This window comes from Aegilops tauschii, chromosome 3 (genome assembly GCF_002575655.3).
Source record: "Aegilops tauschii subsp. strangulata cultivar AL8/78 chromosome 3, Aet v6.0, whole genome shotgun sequence".
NCBI lineage: Eukaryota > Viridiplantae > Streptophyta > Magnoliopsida > Poales > Poaceae > Aegilops > Aegilops tauschii.
The window spans coordinates 570,812,992-570,826,868 of NC_053037.3; the positions used below are offsets into that span (position 1 = coordinate 570,812,992).

Genomic DNA, 13,877 nt, shown 5'->3' on the forward strand with positions numbered 1-13,877 from the left:
TATTTACACATGTACTCCCTCTGTAAAGAAATATAAAACCATTTATAGATCACTAAAGGGAGTAGTAAGGATTTTGTTTTCCGATAATGATATGTCATATGTAGCAAGGATCATGACGATGTAACGGAATAAAGCCAACTAGCCAAGAATCCACTGCATATGCTGCATCCGATGAAGTTTCATCGTTCCACCAATGCCCTTGATACCTGAGCAAACATGCTGCGAATCGCATCTCAGCAGACACCACTGTCATCTATCAGCTGCTGGTCAGTAGGTGTCTGTCAATCATTTCACAGGCATGCAACGGAACCGAGACCTGGAAGATTCGTATGGTACCTGCTGATGGCAGAGTTGCAAAGGCAACGTGGTCTTTCATGCTCCAAACAGACTGGACACTGCTACAACACCGATAACACTTGCAGTGCAACAGGTAAACATGGCATTTACTAAATTTTTGCAGAACAAGAGCAATCAACGACAGAACGTCAAGAGTTGATATATACCATTATTACAAAACTAGGGCAAACGTTGCTCCCGTATAAGCTAGTACTCTGTGACAACTGAACATTACTTGTCCATTAATCAATCACAGCCATAATAAGAGGAAACAGAAAAACGCAGCAACTTGATATGCGAGACAGAAGAAGAACCAGCAGTCGGGCATTTTGTCCACCTCAAAGATTATTCCAGTGTACAGATGGGAGGGTTCCTGGTGGCATCTCTCGAGAAGCTACTACCATGGAGGCATTTAGAACAGATCAAAGTACACCATCGTGTCCTTGGCCATGACTAGCAAGAGCAGCTTGAAGTATATCAAGGCCCACTTCCTGGTGATGTCATGGTGGACGTAGTCCAGGAGGATCTCCTTGTGGAACATGTAGACCTGATGGTACACTGACGCAATCAGGAGAGAAGTGCTGATGCTGTTCTTCGACACCAGGAGCAGAGTCGGGATCATGTAGAACGTGACTTTTGTCATCATCTCGGTCCGCCTCACTTTCAAGCTTTCGAGTGTCAATGGACTGCTTCTGGGCTTGCTAATGGTTGCTTCAATGGGGCTGAATGCTGCGACCTTCGCTGAGGCTCCCTCCTGTGATTTCAGTGCATCCGATTGTACCATCCCAGCAATTGTCTTTGAGGTCTACAAGCATAAGAAACTTTCAGTTGCAAGCTTCTGGCAATGAATGCTGTCAAGTGAGGAAGCAAACTAATGAAACACAGCTCCCATAAGATTGGCACAAGGAACAAACTAGCACCTGCTGATCAGAAGATCCATTGGAGGCTCCAGTAGAAAACCAGCGAGGCAATACGTGTGTGCCACCGAGTCGAGATGCCTGCTCATATCCTAGAATCTGCTTGCATAAGGGAGGACAAATGGCACCTCAAAAAATGAATTATTACGAGTACGATAGGCTGATAAACTGAAGAAGAGAATGTAATAATAGAAGTAGACATGCATACGAACATAAAGTTCTTAAAAATTGTACAGCATGCTGAGAAATGAAATGATCACTGATCACTCAAGCAAACAAAATGCAGAATTGGTATTTTGGCCTTTCATCAGTGAAATACATATGTAACTACATAGAGCAGACTCATAAACCAGCACCTGCCAAACCTAAAATGCTATTAGTATTTTTGGATATTCATCAGGAAGATAGATATAACTACATAGAGCAGACTCACAAACCATGCATCTAGAATCCTACTCTCTGTGTGACAAGCAGAGGCAGAACTGTACTACAATATTCCCTGTTCTCAATGCAAGATGACAGTTATAGTTCCGCCTTTAGATTTTAGTTCTCCATGCACTAGGGAGAACAGCTATTATTGCACAATGCATATGAAGCATGTGTAAAGCACCATCAATGAATTTTACAACTAGCACATCCTATCTCATGTTGGCAGCACCACTAAAATTATTTCATAATAATAGTACAAAGTTGGCAGCATCAATGAATACCAGCAATACATATAACTATTTTTTGACAATGAATTTCACAACAAGTACAGAAAGTTCTTAAAAATTGTACATCCAACGAAGTGATCACTGATCAGTCAAGCAAACCAAATGCACTGTTGGTATTTGGTCTTTCATTAGTGAGATACATAGATAACTAAACAGAGAAGACTCACAAATGAGTACGTGCTAGATATCAATGATGACTGATCAGTCAGGCAAACCAAATGCACTATTGGTATTTTAGTCATTCATCAGTAAGATACATATAACTAGATAGAGCAGACTCACATACCATGCATCTAGAATCCTACTCTCCCTGTGAAAAGCAAAAGTAGAACTGTAGTACAGTATGACAAGTTCTAGTTCCTCCATTATAATTCAGTTCTCCACGAACCAGGGAAGAACTACTATTGACCAATGCATATGGAACTTATGTAAAGCAACATCAATGAATTTAACACCAAGTACGTCCTATCCAATGCAGGCAGTACAGAGTGCATAAAAAACTATAGAAGACTACACATGTGCCAAGTAATCATAGACAGTTGTATCTTTTTCATCGGCAATAGAAAAATATAATAACCGCAAAACGGATGGCACCAATCAAGAGTATTGACTCGAACAACGAAATATCCTGTTTGTGCATAATCAGCAGTTATATACCATTAGCAGAAATCTCCCGTGTTGAAACACAATAGCATAGTGACATGATATCTCGAAGGTACTGAGCATTCCTTTAGTCAACTACAAGCTCAGGCTGAAATTTAATTGAAGCAGATTGGCAAACCAAACCAAACGTATGAAAGGATACCCTTTACAGTTTATGTAAAGTAAACATAACACTTTAAGCTTCGCTGCCTACATGACTACATCCCTAACTCAATGTCATGTGTAGTCACTATCGCGCCACAATGAACGCCAATCTCACCAACTGTTTATCAACCCAATTCAGAGTTTTGTTCAGTTTTCGTTCTCAAACTCGATGACTCTGGAGATTCAATCGGCCAGCGCAAAGGCAAAGAGGTGAGTTCACCTTACACCACAAACCTAACCCGCAACATAAGCTCGATGAGGCCTATACAAGCTAGTAAGTAGTCTAAGTAAAACCATCGAAAATACACACAACCACCTAACAGAACACGGAAATCGAGCCCTCGAGGAACGGAATCAGGCAATCGCACAAAACGATCGGATCGAGCACGAACGAGCGGCGCATCACGCTTACAGCCCCATAACCGGAGCAACAAGCAGCCAGTCCAGTCGACGTAAGCTACCAGAGAGAGAGAGAGAGAGAGAAGGGGTGAGGAAGGGGCGGACCTTGGAGAGGCCGAGCGGCGAGACCGCCGCCGGTTGCCGCGGCGACGAGGCGGGGGATGCGGCGGCCGGATCGCGGGGGAGGGTGGAGAGCGCGCGGGTCCCCCAGGCGGCGGCGAGCGGCGACGGCGCGGCCGCGTCGGCGCGGGCGGCGGCGAGCGCTAGGGCTTTGGATCTGGTCAGCAATCGCGACGCCATTCTTTCTCTCTCTGTTCTCTCGGAAGGGAAAGGAAAGAAGGATGGTGTTTTTTTTCAGGACAAGTGCGAGTACACGCAAGCAGAAATGGCCTGGCCCAGTATTACCGGCCCACACTTGCAAGGCCGAATAGACGAACCAGGACCCCTCGCGGGTCAGGCTGGGTAAGCTATTTGACCCACCAGCTTCTCATGGACATTAGAGTTGGTACATCTACATCCCCGCCCAGCTTGAGTCACGGGTGCCCTTCAAGGATCACTTTGATGCGTCGAGCTCTCAGCTACGCCCATATATCGCGTGATGGCTGTTTCCTTGGGATATTATTATATTTGTGCGTTTTAAATTTTTTTTTTTTGGGTTTTCAGGTTTTTGGTTTCTGCTCGGTTTTCTCTAGGTTTGGAAAAAAAAAATCAAAAAAATGCTTTTCTTTTTCCGCGAGCGGCACAGATTTGTTTCTCGTGGAGACACAAGTTTCATTTTCGCGATAGGCACACTCAAAAAGGAAAAAAACGCAAGAAAAAGAAAAAAGATTCATCCACAAGAGAAAAAACGTGTTTTCTCTTTCGCGAGAAGCATAAATTTGCTTCTCGTGGAGGCACATGTTTACTTTCACAAGAGGCACAATTGTACCTCCCAGAAAGGAAAAATGCATTTTTTTTCTTACACGAGAGGCACAAATTTACTTCGTGTGGAGGTACAGATTTGCTTCCGCGAGAGGCACAGCTGTGCCTCACAGAAAAAATATGTTTTTTTCTTTCACGAGAGGCATAGATTAGCTTCGCGTGAAGGCACAAATTTCCAAAAGTTCATCGAAACCTATTAATGTTGGATCTAGTTTCGAAGATCTCAACACAGGAAATCCAACCGTGGAAATGATTTGCGATTTACACGCACGGTTTAAGTGATAAAATATTTTGAATAAACGAATCTATGTCGATACCGTGAATAGCTGGTTCACGAGACCAACTACGCACAAGCCACAAATAGCCCTACCCTTGGTCAGAAGCATCAGGGCTACAAGACTCGGGAATGGAGCCCCGGACAACGATATGCTTCCTTACCCCCAAAGGCATCTAGACCAGGCTGCCCAATGCGTGTCGTGGCGGTTCGGCTTGGTCAGAGCCCGTATGGCACGTTGCATACAGACAGCATGGGCGCTGAAGATGCATCAGTAACTGGGGGTGAGTTACCAGCTCACCTGCCGTCAGGGTGGCACCTGCACCGGCGCGTGGCGCCATTCGACTAGGGTGCCACCTTGGGCGGTGATGACAAGATGGACGTTCGTTCCCGAATGACAGAAGACGATGACACGTCATCATGCATTTAATGTGCATACCTACCATGTCGGCTGAGGGTAGTTCCTTAGGAACTATGCCATTGTGATATCCCTTGACATATAAAAGGAGGACCGAGCTATAGAAAAGGAGGTTGGACACTTGATAGAATACAAGTAGAAGCACACAACACTTCCCGTTCCCGGGAGGACTTGTAGCTCGCCATCCACTGAACATAAAACCATACACAAAGCACACCATGCGGCCTGAACCCTGGTAAATCATCGTGTCACTTCATGCATTTTAGTAGTGTAGCTCCACACCTTTGTGCCCCGTCCCCGAACCAGCGGAAGGACGTCTCCAGTCCACGGTGTCGCGCACGTGTTCTGCAAATACCCATCAACAGTCTACAAAAAAACAAAAAAAAACTCCCAAGTTACGACAAGTGGCACACTGCATGTATCCTTAATCAGTGATTTTTGTTTTCTCACAAACCACTCAATCGCCAGGGCTATGTCTTGGGTGGTCATATACAACGCCTTTAGCGGGTAGTCTTATATGATTCTTTTAGCGCCTAATCTGCTCAAAGGCACTCACCCGAAGGCTCCCTGGTCGCTCAGTATGCAGTTGCTTCGTCAAGCGGCAGTTAATTGGTCGTTGGTTCACCAGTTCACCAATCAACCATTGACTTTCGGGAAAAAAATGTAGGAAAGAAATGATTTGAAAATAAATATCATGGATTCATAAAAATTCAAGGATTAGAAAGAAAGTTTCTCAAAAATAACAAAGATTCACAAATTATTAAAAAAAACTTGGCAAATTTGAAAAAAAGTCCAAGAATTTTGATTTTTTTGCAGATTTTGAAAAACAAATCACGGATTTGAAAAAGTTTGTCAATTTTGAAAAATAAGTTCAGAATTTTGAAAAGTTCATCAAAATGGCAAAAAAAATTCATTGATTTTCGAGAAAAGGTTATCAAATTTTAAAAATATCATAAATTTTGAAAGAAAAGTTCATAATTTTGGAAAAAATCACAAATTTGGAAAAATCATCAGTTTTCAAAAGAATTCATCATACTTGCAACAAAGTTTTTTAATTTGAATTTTTTTTGGAAAAAGTTCTCAAATTTGAAAAAAAGGCCATTCATTTTGAACAAAAAATCATCGATATTGCTAAATGTTTGTGAATTACGGAAAAAATAAAAGCAAAGAAAAAGAATTATGAATTAAGAACATAAAAAGGAAAAAAGTAAAGAAAAAGAAAAAGAAAAAGAAAGAAAAAACCGTATAGAAACCGGTCTAGAAAATAACCAAATCGAAATAAGAAAAACTCGTCTAGGAATCTTCCCAACCAACGGCTTCGGCAAATTGAAGAAGGAATAAAAGGACAAAACAAAGTAAATGGGCACAAGTGTTAAGGTGTCATAGTGGTCAGTTGGGTTCTCTCTAAAAGGAAGATCTCGAGTTCAAATCAAAGATGGGAGAAACGATTTCACGGCGGCCTCTCCCAATAGGTATAGCGGCTACCATAGTGAGCAATCGCGACAATAGCGGAATTTTTTTGGTGGGAGAGATGATTTCTAGAGGGTTTTGTGAATTTTTGAGCCACTTAGAGGGATTTGTGGACGATTTCGCAGCAGGAGCCATAGCATAGTGGTGAGGCTCCCGCGGAGCTATGGCGCAGCTATTTTATGGGATATTTAATACTATGGTTCAAATCCCTCACCCACACTCTTTTTTCAAAATTTAACAGAAAAAGGTAAATGGGCCGGCCCATGCAAGATAGGTGGAGGTGGGGGGTGCGCCTGTTTGTGCCGACCGATGTACAAGAAATGCCCTATGTCTCGCGCAAACCGATTCACAATAGGAATCGCCTACGACAGACGATTATGGGCCGACCCATTAGCTGCATGTCTCGCTTAGCTTGCAGCGTGTTCGGTCGCTTATGTTTTTCTAGATTTTTTTGCCGGTTTTCTTTGTTTTTTTCTTCACTATGTTTTTGGTTTTCTTTGTTTTCGCAATGGGTTTCTTTGCTTTTTCTTGTTTTCTTCGTTATACTTTGGTTTCTTTTGTTTCTTTCTTTGAATTTTTTGGTTTTTTTGTTCCATTGTCTGATTTTTTATTTTACTTTTCCAGAACATATCTACTTTTCATACACGTCCTACATTTTTCCTACACATGTATACCATTTTTTATACTCGTTTAAGATTTTTTAAATACATTTTTACCAAAACATGTTTTGAATGTATTTTTGTAATTCGTGTTAGGAAAAATTCAGTACATGTTGAAACATTTTTTTGAATTATAATGTTTTTTTAATTGTGCAAACAATTTTTGAACATTGTATAAACAATTTTTGAAAATGTGACGAATACATTTTTGTAACTATTCAATATATCTTAAAATGTGACATACATTTTTTTGAATGTACACAACATTTCTGTTTAACTACACAAACATTTCTTTGCATTCTATAAACATTTTTTAAGTGTCACGTAGATTTTCTTGAATTGTGTGACATTTTGATTTTTACATTAATTTTGCATGCACATGATTCATGGTTGCCCTGTGCCACCCGCCCCGACCGCGCGCTCCCTGGAGCACCTGCCCATCCCCGATTGAGCCCGGCACCGCCAGCGGCTGCACGCGCGCTCCCCGGCATGGCCATGCGAGCTCCCAACGCCCCTCCCCTGCCCTTCTCTAGCGCCGCCCCGTCCTGATTCGGGCCACCAATGGCCTCCTCCGCCCGGCCCGTGGAGGGCCTCACCTCAGCAGTGGAGGTCGAGCCGGCCACAATTCGGACCGGAGGCGGCAAATTCCGGCGTGCAGCGACGGATTCCGGTGAGTTCCGGGTAGATCCCGACTAGTTCCGCGGCGGCGCGTTTGCTTCGATGAGGTTTGACCGGTTTACACGTTGAACTGTATACTGCCTTCAAAACTGTACATATGAGGTTTTCGCGGATGGATTTTCAGTGCCCTTTAAAAAGTTTAAGGGCCGATCGAGTTTTATGGGATCTGCTAGGCGCCGTTTTAAACTGTAAACATGGATTTTTTTTACGTGCTTGATCGCTTTTAAGGGGTCTACTAGAGATGCTCTAACTGGTCCACTTTGCCTGTTACAAACTGTATTTTTTTCCTAGAATACGCATAATCATATCATTACAATAAAGAAGAAGTGACAAAGAAGCCTGGTAGAAGGCCTTTCAGCCTTACAACGCCAATCTTGAGAATTAGCCGCTACATCCATCACACACACGCACCTTGAGTATTATGATACATGCTTTCCTAATCTAACCTCATGCCAATGAGGATAGGCAAGTCACATATATATTAGTAGGGAAACTCATTATAGGACTTTGTTATTAGCCGCGTCCAATAAATGACCACGCTGCTGGTAACTGGGCAAAATAGTACTCCCATAATATAAGATCGTTCTTGACACTAGTATAGTGTCAAAAACGTTCTTATATTATGGGATGGAGGGAGTAGCAACATGCACTAAAAAATGGCACACTGCTAAGAACAACTAACTAGCAATGTGCGGGTTAAACGACACGCCGCTAGTTAGACCGGCCCAGAAATGGACCTGACAGAAATTACTAGCAGCATCGTGCACACATGTGCGGATGCTACTACTAACCATGTCATTAGCCTTCAAACATATGCACACGCTGCTAGTGGCCAAACCTTTCTGCTTAAAAATAAAAATATATGCAACTTACTAGTAGCGTGTGCACATACGCACACGCTGCTAGCACCCGGACCATTCTGCTTAAGAAAACTGTACCAACTAACTAGAAGCGTGCACAGATCTACACTCTGCTAGTGATCATGTTACTAGCAGCGTGCACACTATATGCACACTCTGCTAGAAATTATGTTACTAACAGCATGTACTCATATGCACACCCTGCTAGTAATATCAATAATTTTTAATTTATAAGTTCAGACAAAGTGATTCTTTTTTCTAAAATTTTAAAATTAATACATCTATGTATCTAATAGAATATTTTTCATTTTTTAACCACATCTAGATTTTACAAAATATAAATATCAGTAATATATAAGTAATTAAATATTAGACTAATTTTTTTCTTCATTAGTTTGAAATGAAACTTTTTCTGCACTTAGCATACACTAGTACATCATACATGTCAAAATTTGGCATTGTTTCAGCTTCGTTTGCTATAAGTGTCATTAAGTATTCAAATTTCAAATACAAGTACCTGAAATAATGGACACAATTGGGTTGAAAAATATATTTTAGGTTATCAAATATATATTTAGGCCTTATCCAAGAGAATAAAACCTATTCCAAACATCATGGTGCTAAGACTCGACCACCAAATTGATGCTTATTGGTTTTTTTAATCTTATAAAAAATGCAAACGTAGTTTAAGAAATAGAAACGTGGCATGGTGTCATGTTATGACACCTAGAGGTTGTGTTTAAAATTTAAGAAGATTACACAAAAGTTATCACGTAAACTACTTAGAAACCGCACCATCTCGAAGGAAGAATATTAGTGGTTTCGAGAGGGAACAGACCAACTTTAAGGTAAAATGATGGTCATCTTTGTCGGTTGACATTAAAACTTCTTCTATAATTAATATACACCACTAAATCTTTCATAGCAAACTTAGATTGTTTTTAATTTGTTTGCTATATTTAATAAAAAAATTACAACTTTAGAGCATGGGTAATTGCAACCCAGGTACACAAACTTGGCAGGTGGGTTCAGTTTGGTACAAAAACTTTAAAAATGTACGCCACGGGTACCACAACTTGGCTTTTATGTTCATCCAAGTACAAATCAATCCTGAGCCAACACGTGGATGCCAGGTAGGCAGGATGAATGCGCTGGGCTGCTTCGCTCTTTTACAAAAATTCTCCCGCAAGGAACTAAAATTTTGTCATAGGATCCATGCGGACGAATTAACCAGATAATTCTTGTGCAAATAAGCATGCACATTACATAGTCATCAACATATGCAACAAATTAGATAGAAAAGAATGAAATTTACAAATAAATACTCCCTCTGTAAACTAATATAAGAGTGTTTAGATCACTATTTTAGTGATCTAAACGCTCTTATATTAGTCTATGGAGGGAGTATTTAGCTTCTTATGAAAATATTTACCTGGTTTATGAAAAATTGTCGAAGCAACCCCAATGGTTATAATCACATTTATACATGAAATATCATTTGGCTGGGGCGCTCTCACTCGGCATCCCGCGTAAAGCTTTTTGGCCTTTTTGGGAATGGTGCACCGGTGATGGATGTTTGCAGCAATCGGCGATGTGAGCATATGTTCCGATCGTGAAAGGGAGAGTTGACATGGTGAAGTGGCACTGTGACGGTTGCCCCTGATCTCGAATGCGATCTGCAACATGCACCACACTCAAACCCTTGCCCAAGCCCTAGGTAATACCTACGTCCGTGCATTAGCAAGTTAGGACGAGGAGGACAGAGTAATTACCGTAATCTGGTGGTTGTCTTGGTAATCAGGACGATAAACGGGATACGCCAACCATGGGTCGTGGGCAACAACGATGAGGTCGCCAACGTGACTTGGGACCACAAGGTTCGCTAGAGGTCTATCTGAGGTAAGCAACACACGTGTGCCTCCTCCAACAGTGGCGGCAGGGGGTTATCTGGTTAATTCGTTCCCAGGGGACCCGCGATAGCATCTTAGTTCATTCCGAGGGCTTTTTGCAAAAGAATGGAGCAGCCCCGAGCACGCCTCCTGCCTAGCTGACATTCACGTGTCGGCTCTGCGTTGATTTATACCTCGGGTGAACATAAAAGCCAAGTTGTAGTACCTGCGGTGCATGTTTTCAATGTTTTTGTACCGAACTGGACCCACCTATCAAGTTTCTGTACCTCGATGCAATTACCTCATATTAAAATAGGATACCAGTAATTTTACATTAACTACTATGCTCTTAGTTTTGTTATATATTAAAAAGGATTCCATATCAAATATATTGATTTTGGTCTACTATAAAAGCGCTGATTTATATCGAAATTTGGATGCAAAGACTTGTCATACCTGTCGAGCTCGACAGCTATGCCTAGGGTAGCACAATTATTGGCACTGGACTTATATAATTTCCTACAGCTTGGCCCTTAAACCCCCACTTGTCCATTGAGAGGTTGTGTAACCCGTCTTGTCTTCACCTCAACTGTGCAAGGACACAGAAGATCGCAGCTTTCCTTTGGCGCGCGGGGGAGACCGGGCCGCGGGCATCTGCGCACAGAATGGCGGTATGCTCTTCTCTCCTTCCTCTGGATGCAAACTGTCCAATGATTTTCCTACAGAAATTATTATGGTATTGACGTATTATTAGGAAGCTCTCGTACAACCTCCATTCAGATGCGGATGAGACTCTCATCATTGTTCATTATTGTTAGCTTGTAAGTCTGTGTGTGATCGATTCAGTTTTTCATATGGGTTTTTTTGTGGTATATTCAACAGAGACCCCTCCGTCATTGCATTGTGCCGTTGTCCCAGACACTAGAATCAGATCCTGCATCATCATCTGGATGCAAACCTTGCGCTTCTTCGTCACACACGTATAGAATAGGCCCTCACAATTCTCGAAAAAAAGAATGGGCCCTCACGTGTAATAATCGACTCTCACGCGAGATCAGCGCCGACACTGGTGCAATGCATGAAGCGTTCATATCTTCGTCGTCGCCGAGCAGCTCCTCCAGTGTGTACTGTACTTGAATCTGCCGTCATCATCCTCCGCTGTGTCAACACCTTCTTAGCCGTTGTCAAGATCGCGGGCCAAGAACCCCTTTGCCGCCTTGGCATGTCCCTGGTACTGCCCTCACAGTTCTTCAATTATATCGGCAAAGAACCCCAGCCGGATCCACGTCATCATCGGTCACTACTCCGGCGGGCAGTCTTCGTCGGACATCAACCAGCGCTTGATCTCCTCTAGCATTCTGCATTCTTCGAGGGCCATTTCTTGGCGGCCTGGAGTTTGGGGGCGTTGAGCATTGGGATTTCCACCGGACTTGACGTTGCGTTGGTTGTCTGGTTAATTCTTCAATATGTTTCTCTAAAAAACAAGAGATTCTTTAATCTGTGTGCCACACCGTGGGATGGAAAAGAGATTACTTGCCCTTGTTCGCATTTTCTCACTTTGAGCATCCATAGGATCACACCAAATAAGATGAGTTGCTTTGCCCAAAAGTGAGAAGTCCACTTTCATCCCTAAACTCTTTTTTGAGGAAATTCATCCCTAAACTCTTTGGTTTGTCTAAGATTCAACCCCCATCTGTAAAACCGGCGAAGATTCAACCCCCAACTCCCCGAACCATTCAGGATCCAATCCAACCCTGCCCTCGGCCCGGTGCTAGTTTCCCATGAGTCAAATGGGTTTTACCGTGTTGACCATCTAGTCAGCATGTCATGTTATCCTAGTCAGGTAAATAATATATATGATATAAAGACATAGCTAGTCAACAGATCGATAATCTACAGACACAAATTATTAAAATATAAAAAGAGGAAAGAAAAGCATGACTCCAAAATGTCATGTCAAAGTGACGGTAGCAAGCATCAACATGCAACAACACCAACCGCCGCCTCTGACTCCATTGGAACTGAAGAGAGGTTCTTCAATGGTGGTGCCTCTGGAAAGGGAACTACGTCTCATGTCGACATTGTTAGATCCAATCACTGAAGGCCAGATCCAGGGTTTTCACCCCAAAGATCAAGTCTGAGCAAATTGCAACCAATGCCTTGAAGAAGGGAACCGCCATTTTCAGGTACAACCAACTAATGTGCCGATGGCATATGTCAGGGTTATAAGCATGGTCGTCCCATGTAGGTTGGATTTGCATTTTTTTGGAATCAACATTCATGGTGGGTACATGACGATTTGGTTCGTGGTCTTGCGCAGTCATTGTCATCTTTCCTGGTCAAATGTGCTTAATTAGAGGAAGCATGAAAATGTTGCTAGTCCCTCGGCTCACATGTACTGGACTTGGAATTACGAGAATGCCTTTTTGTTTCCCTCTCACTCGCTCGATTTCATGTAAATTGCCTATTCTATGGATGATTTATAATATTTCTATGAGTTAATCTCTCTTTTCAGCACATACTAAAAGTAATACATACCGATGAACTGGGTAAAAATCAAACTAACATGATGTAATTTTTTTTATTTTCTTTGCTGACATTGAAAATGCCAAATAATAGCCTCTTTGCCCCCACCAATTGTTCCTGGAATGCATGCTGAGTTGGTAGGATTGACTTGTGCTTGTGACGTCCTCTTCTTTAACATATTCTTCGATAGAGCTGGCATGGCACTATTGTTGTTTCGGCTCTTACTTGCTTGATTTGAAATGTGGAATGCCACATATTATGTTTCCCTCTCACCTTCTCAATTTTACGTAAATTATGTGATTGACATCAAATTTGTAGCTTTCTAATGGTCCAACTTTCTTGCTCAAGGGTCGACCATCTTCGGGCTACCCTCTCAGAGTTGTTGGGGGAAATAGTTCGCTCTCCACACTAAACATCACATCATCCTATCCTAAATGCCTCTTTGTCCCCATACCTTGGCCAAGAGACCACTCGAGAATCCGGACGCTGGACAAGAGGGGGCATTTCATTTGTACGTGCTCTTGATAGCTAGTTTCCAAAGCACACTCATGCACCGCCAATAGCTATGCGGCCTTAGTTATGTTACTACCAAGAGAAACATAAAAATGCAGGAAGTTGCTAGCTATGACAACTCAAGACCAAACAAACATGTTTGTCGAGCCAAGAGAACATTCAGCTATTGTTGTGTGGGTAGGTTAGGACTTTTTTAGCTCCACTCACTCTGAACAACCGAGTTCCATAGCATCCTCATGTACCACACATGGCTACATGGCATGTTTTACATCACTACCGAGGGTAATGCGCCGATGTAGCAAGTGACATGAACGCACTCAAGACAAATCAAACACCAAACAATATACTTTTCTCTCTTTTCTGACATTAATTGTTTGTATTCCTTCCTCCATATGGCTCGTGGAATTGGCCAGAAAGCAAGACTTCACATAATTAGTTGCCATGCATGTTCATCATCTTAGACACATCTTACCAATGACGCTGACCATAATGGC

General features: G+C 42.2%; 1 protein-coding gene across 1 annotated transcript; it reads right to left on the minus strand.

Annotated features, from left to right (window-relative positions):
• Positions 1–422: 422 nt before the first annotated feature.
• On the minus strand, positions 423–3,547 carry LOC109785804 (succinate dehydrogenase subunit 4, mitochondrial). The gene is made up of 3 exons (XM_020344388.3): positions 3,281–3,547; positions 1,257–1,352; positions 423–1,141 (listed from the first exon to the last, which is right to left on the minus strand). The coding sequence occupies exons 1-3, from the start codon at positions 3,473–3,475 to the stop codon at positions 749–751; spliced, it is 684 nt and encodes a 227-aa protein (XP_020199977.1). The 5' UTR covers positions 3,476–3,547; the 3' UTR covers positions 423–748.
• Positions 3,548–13,877: the final 10,330 nt, after the last annotated feature.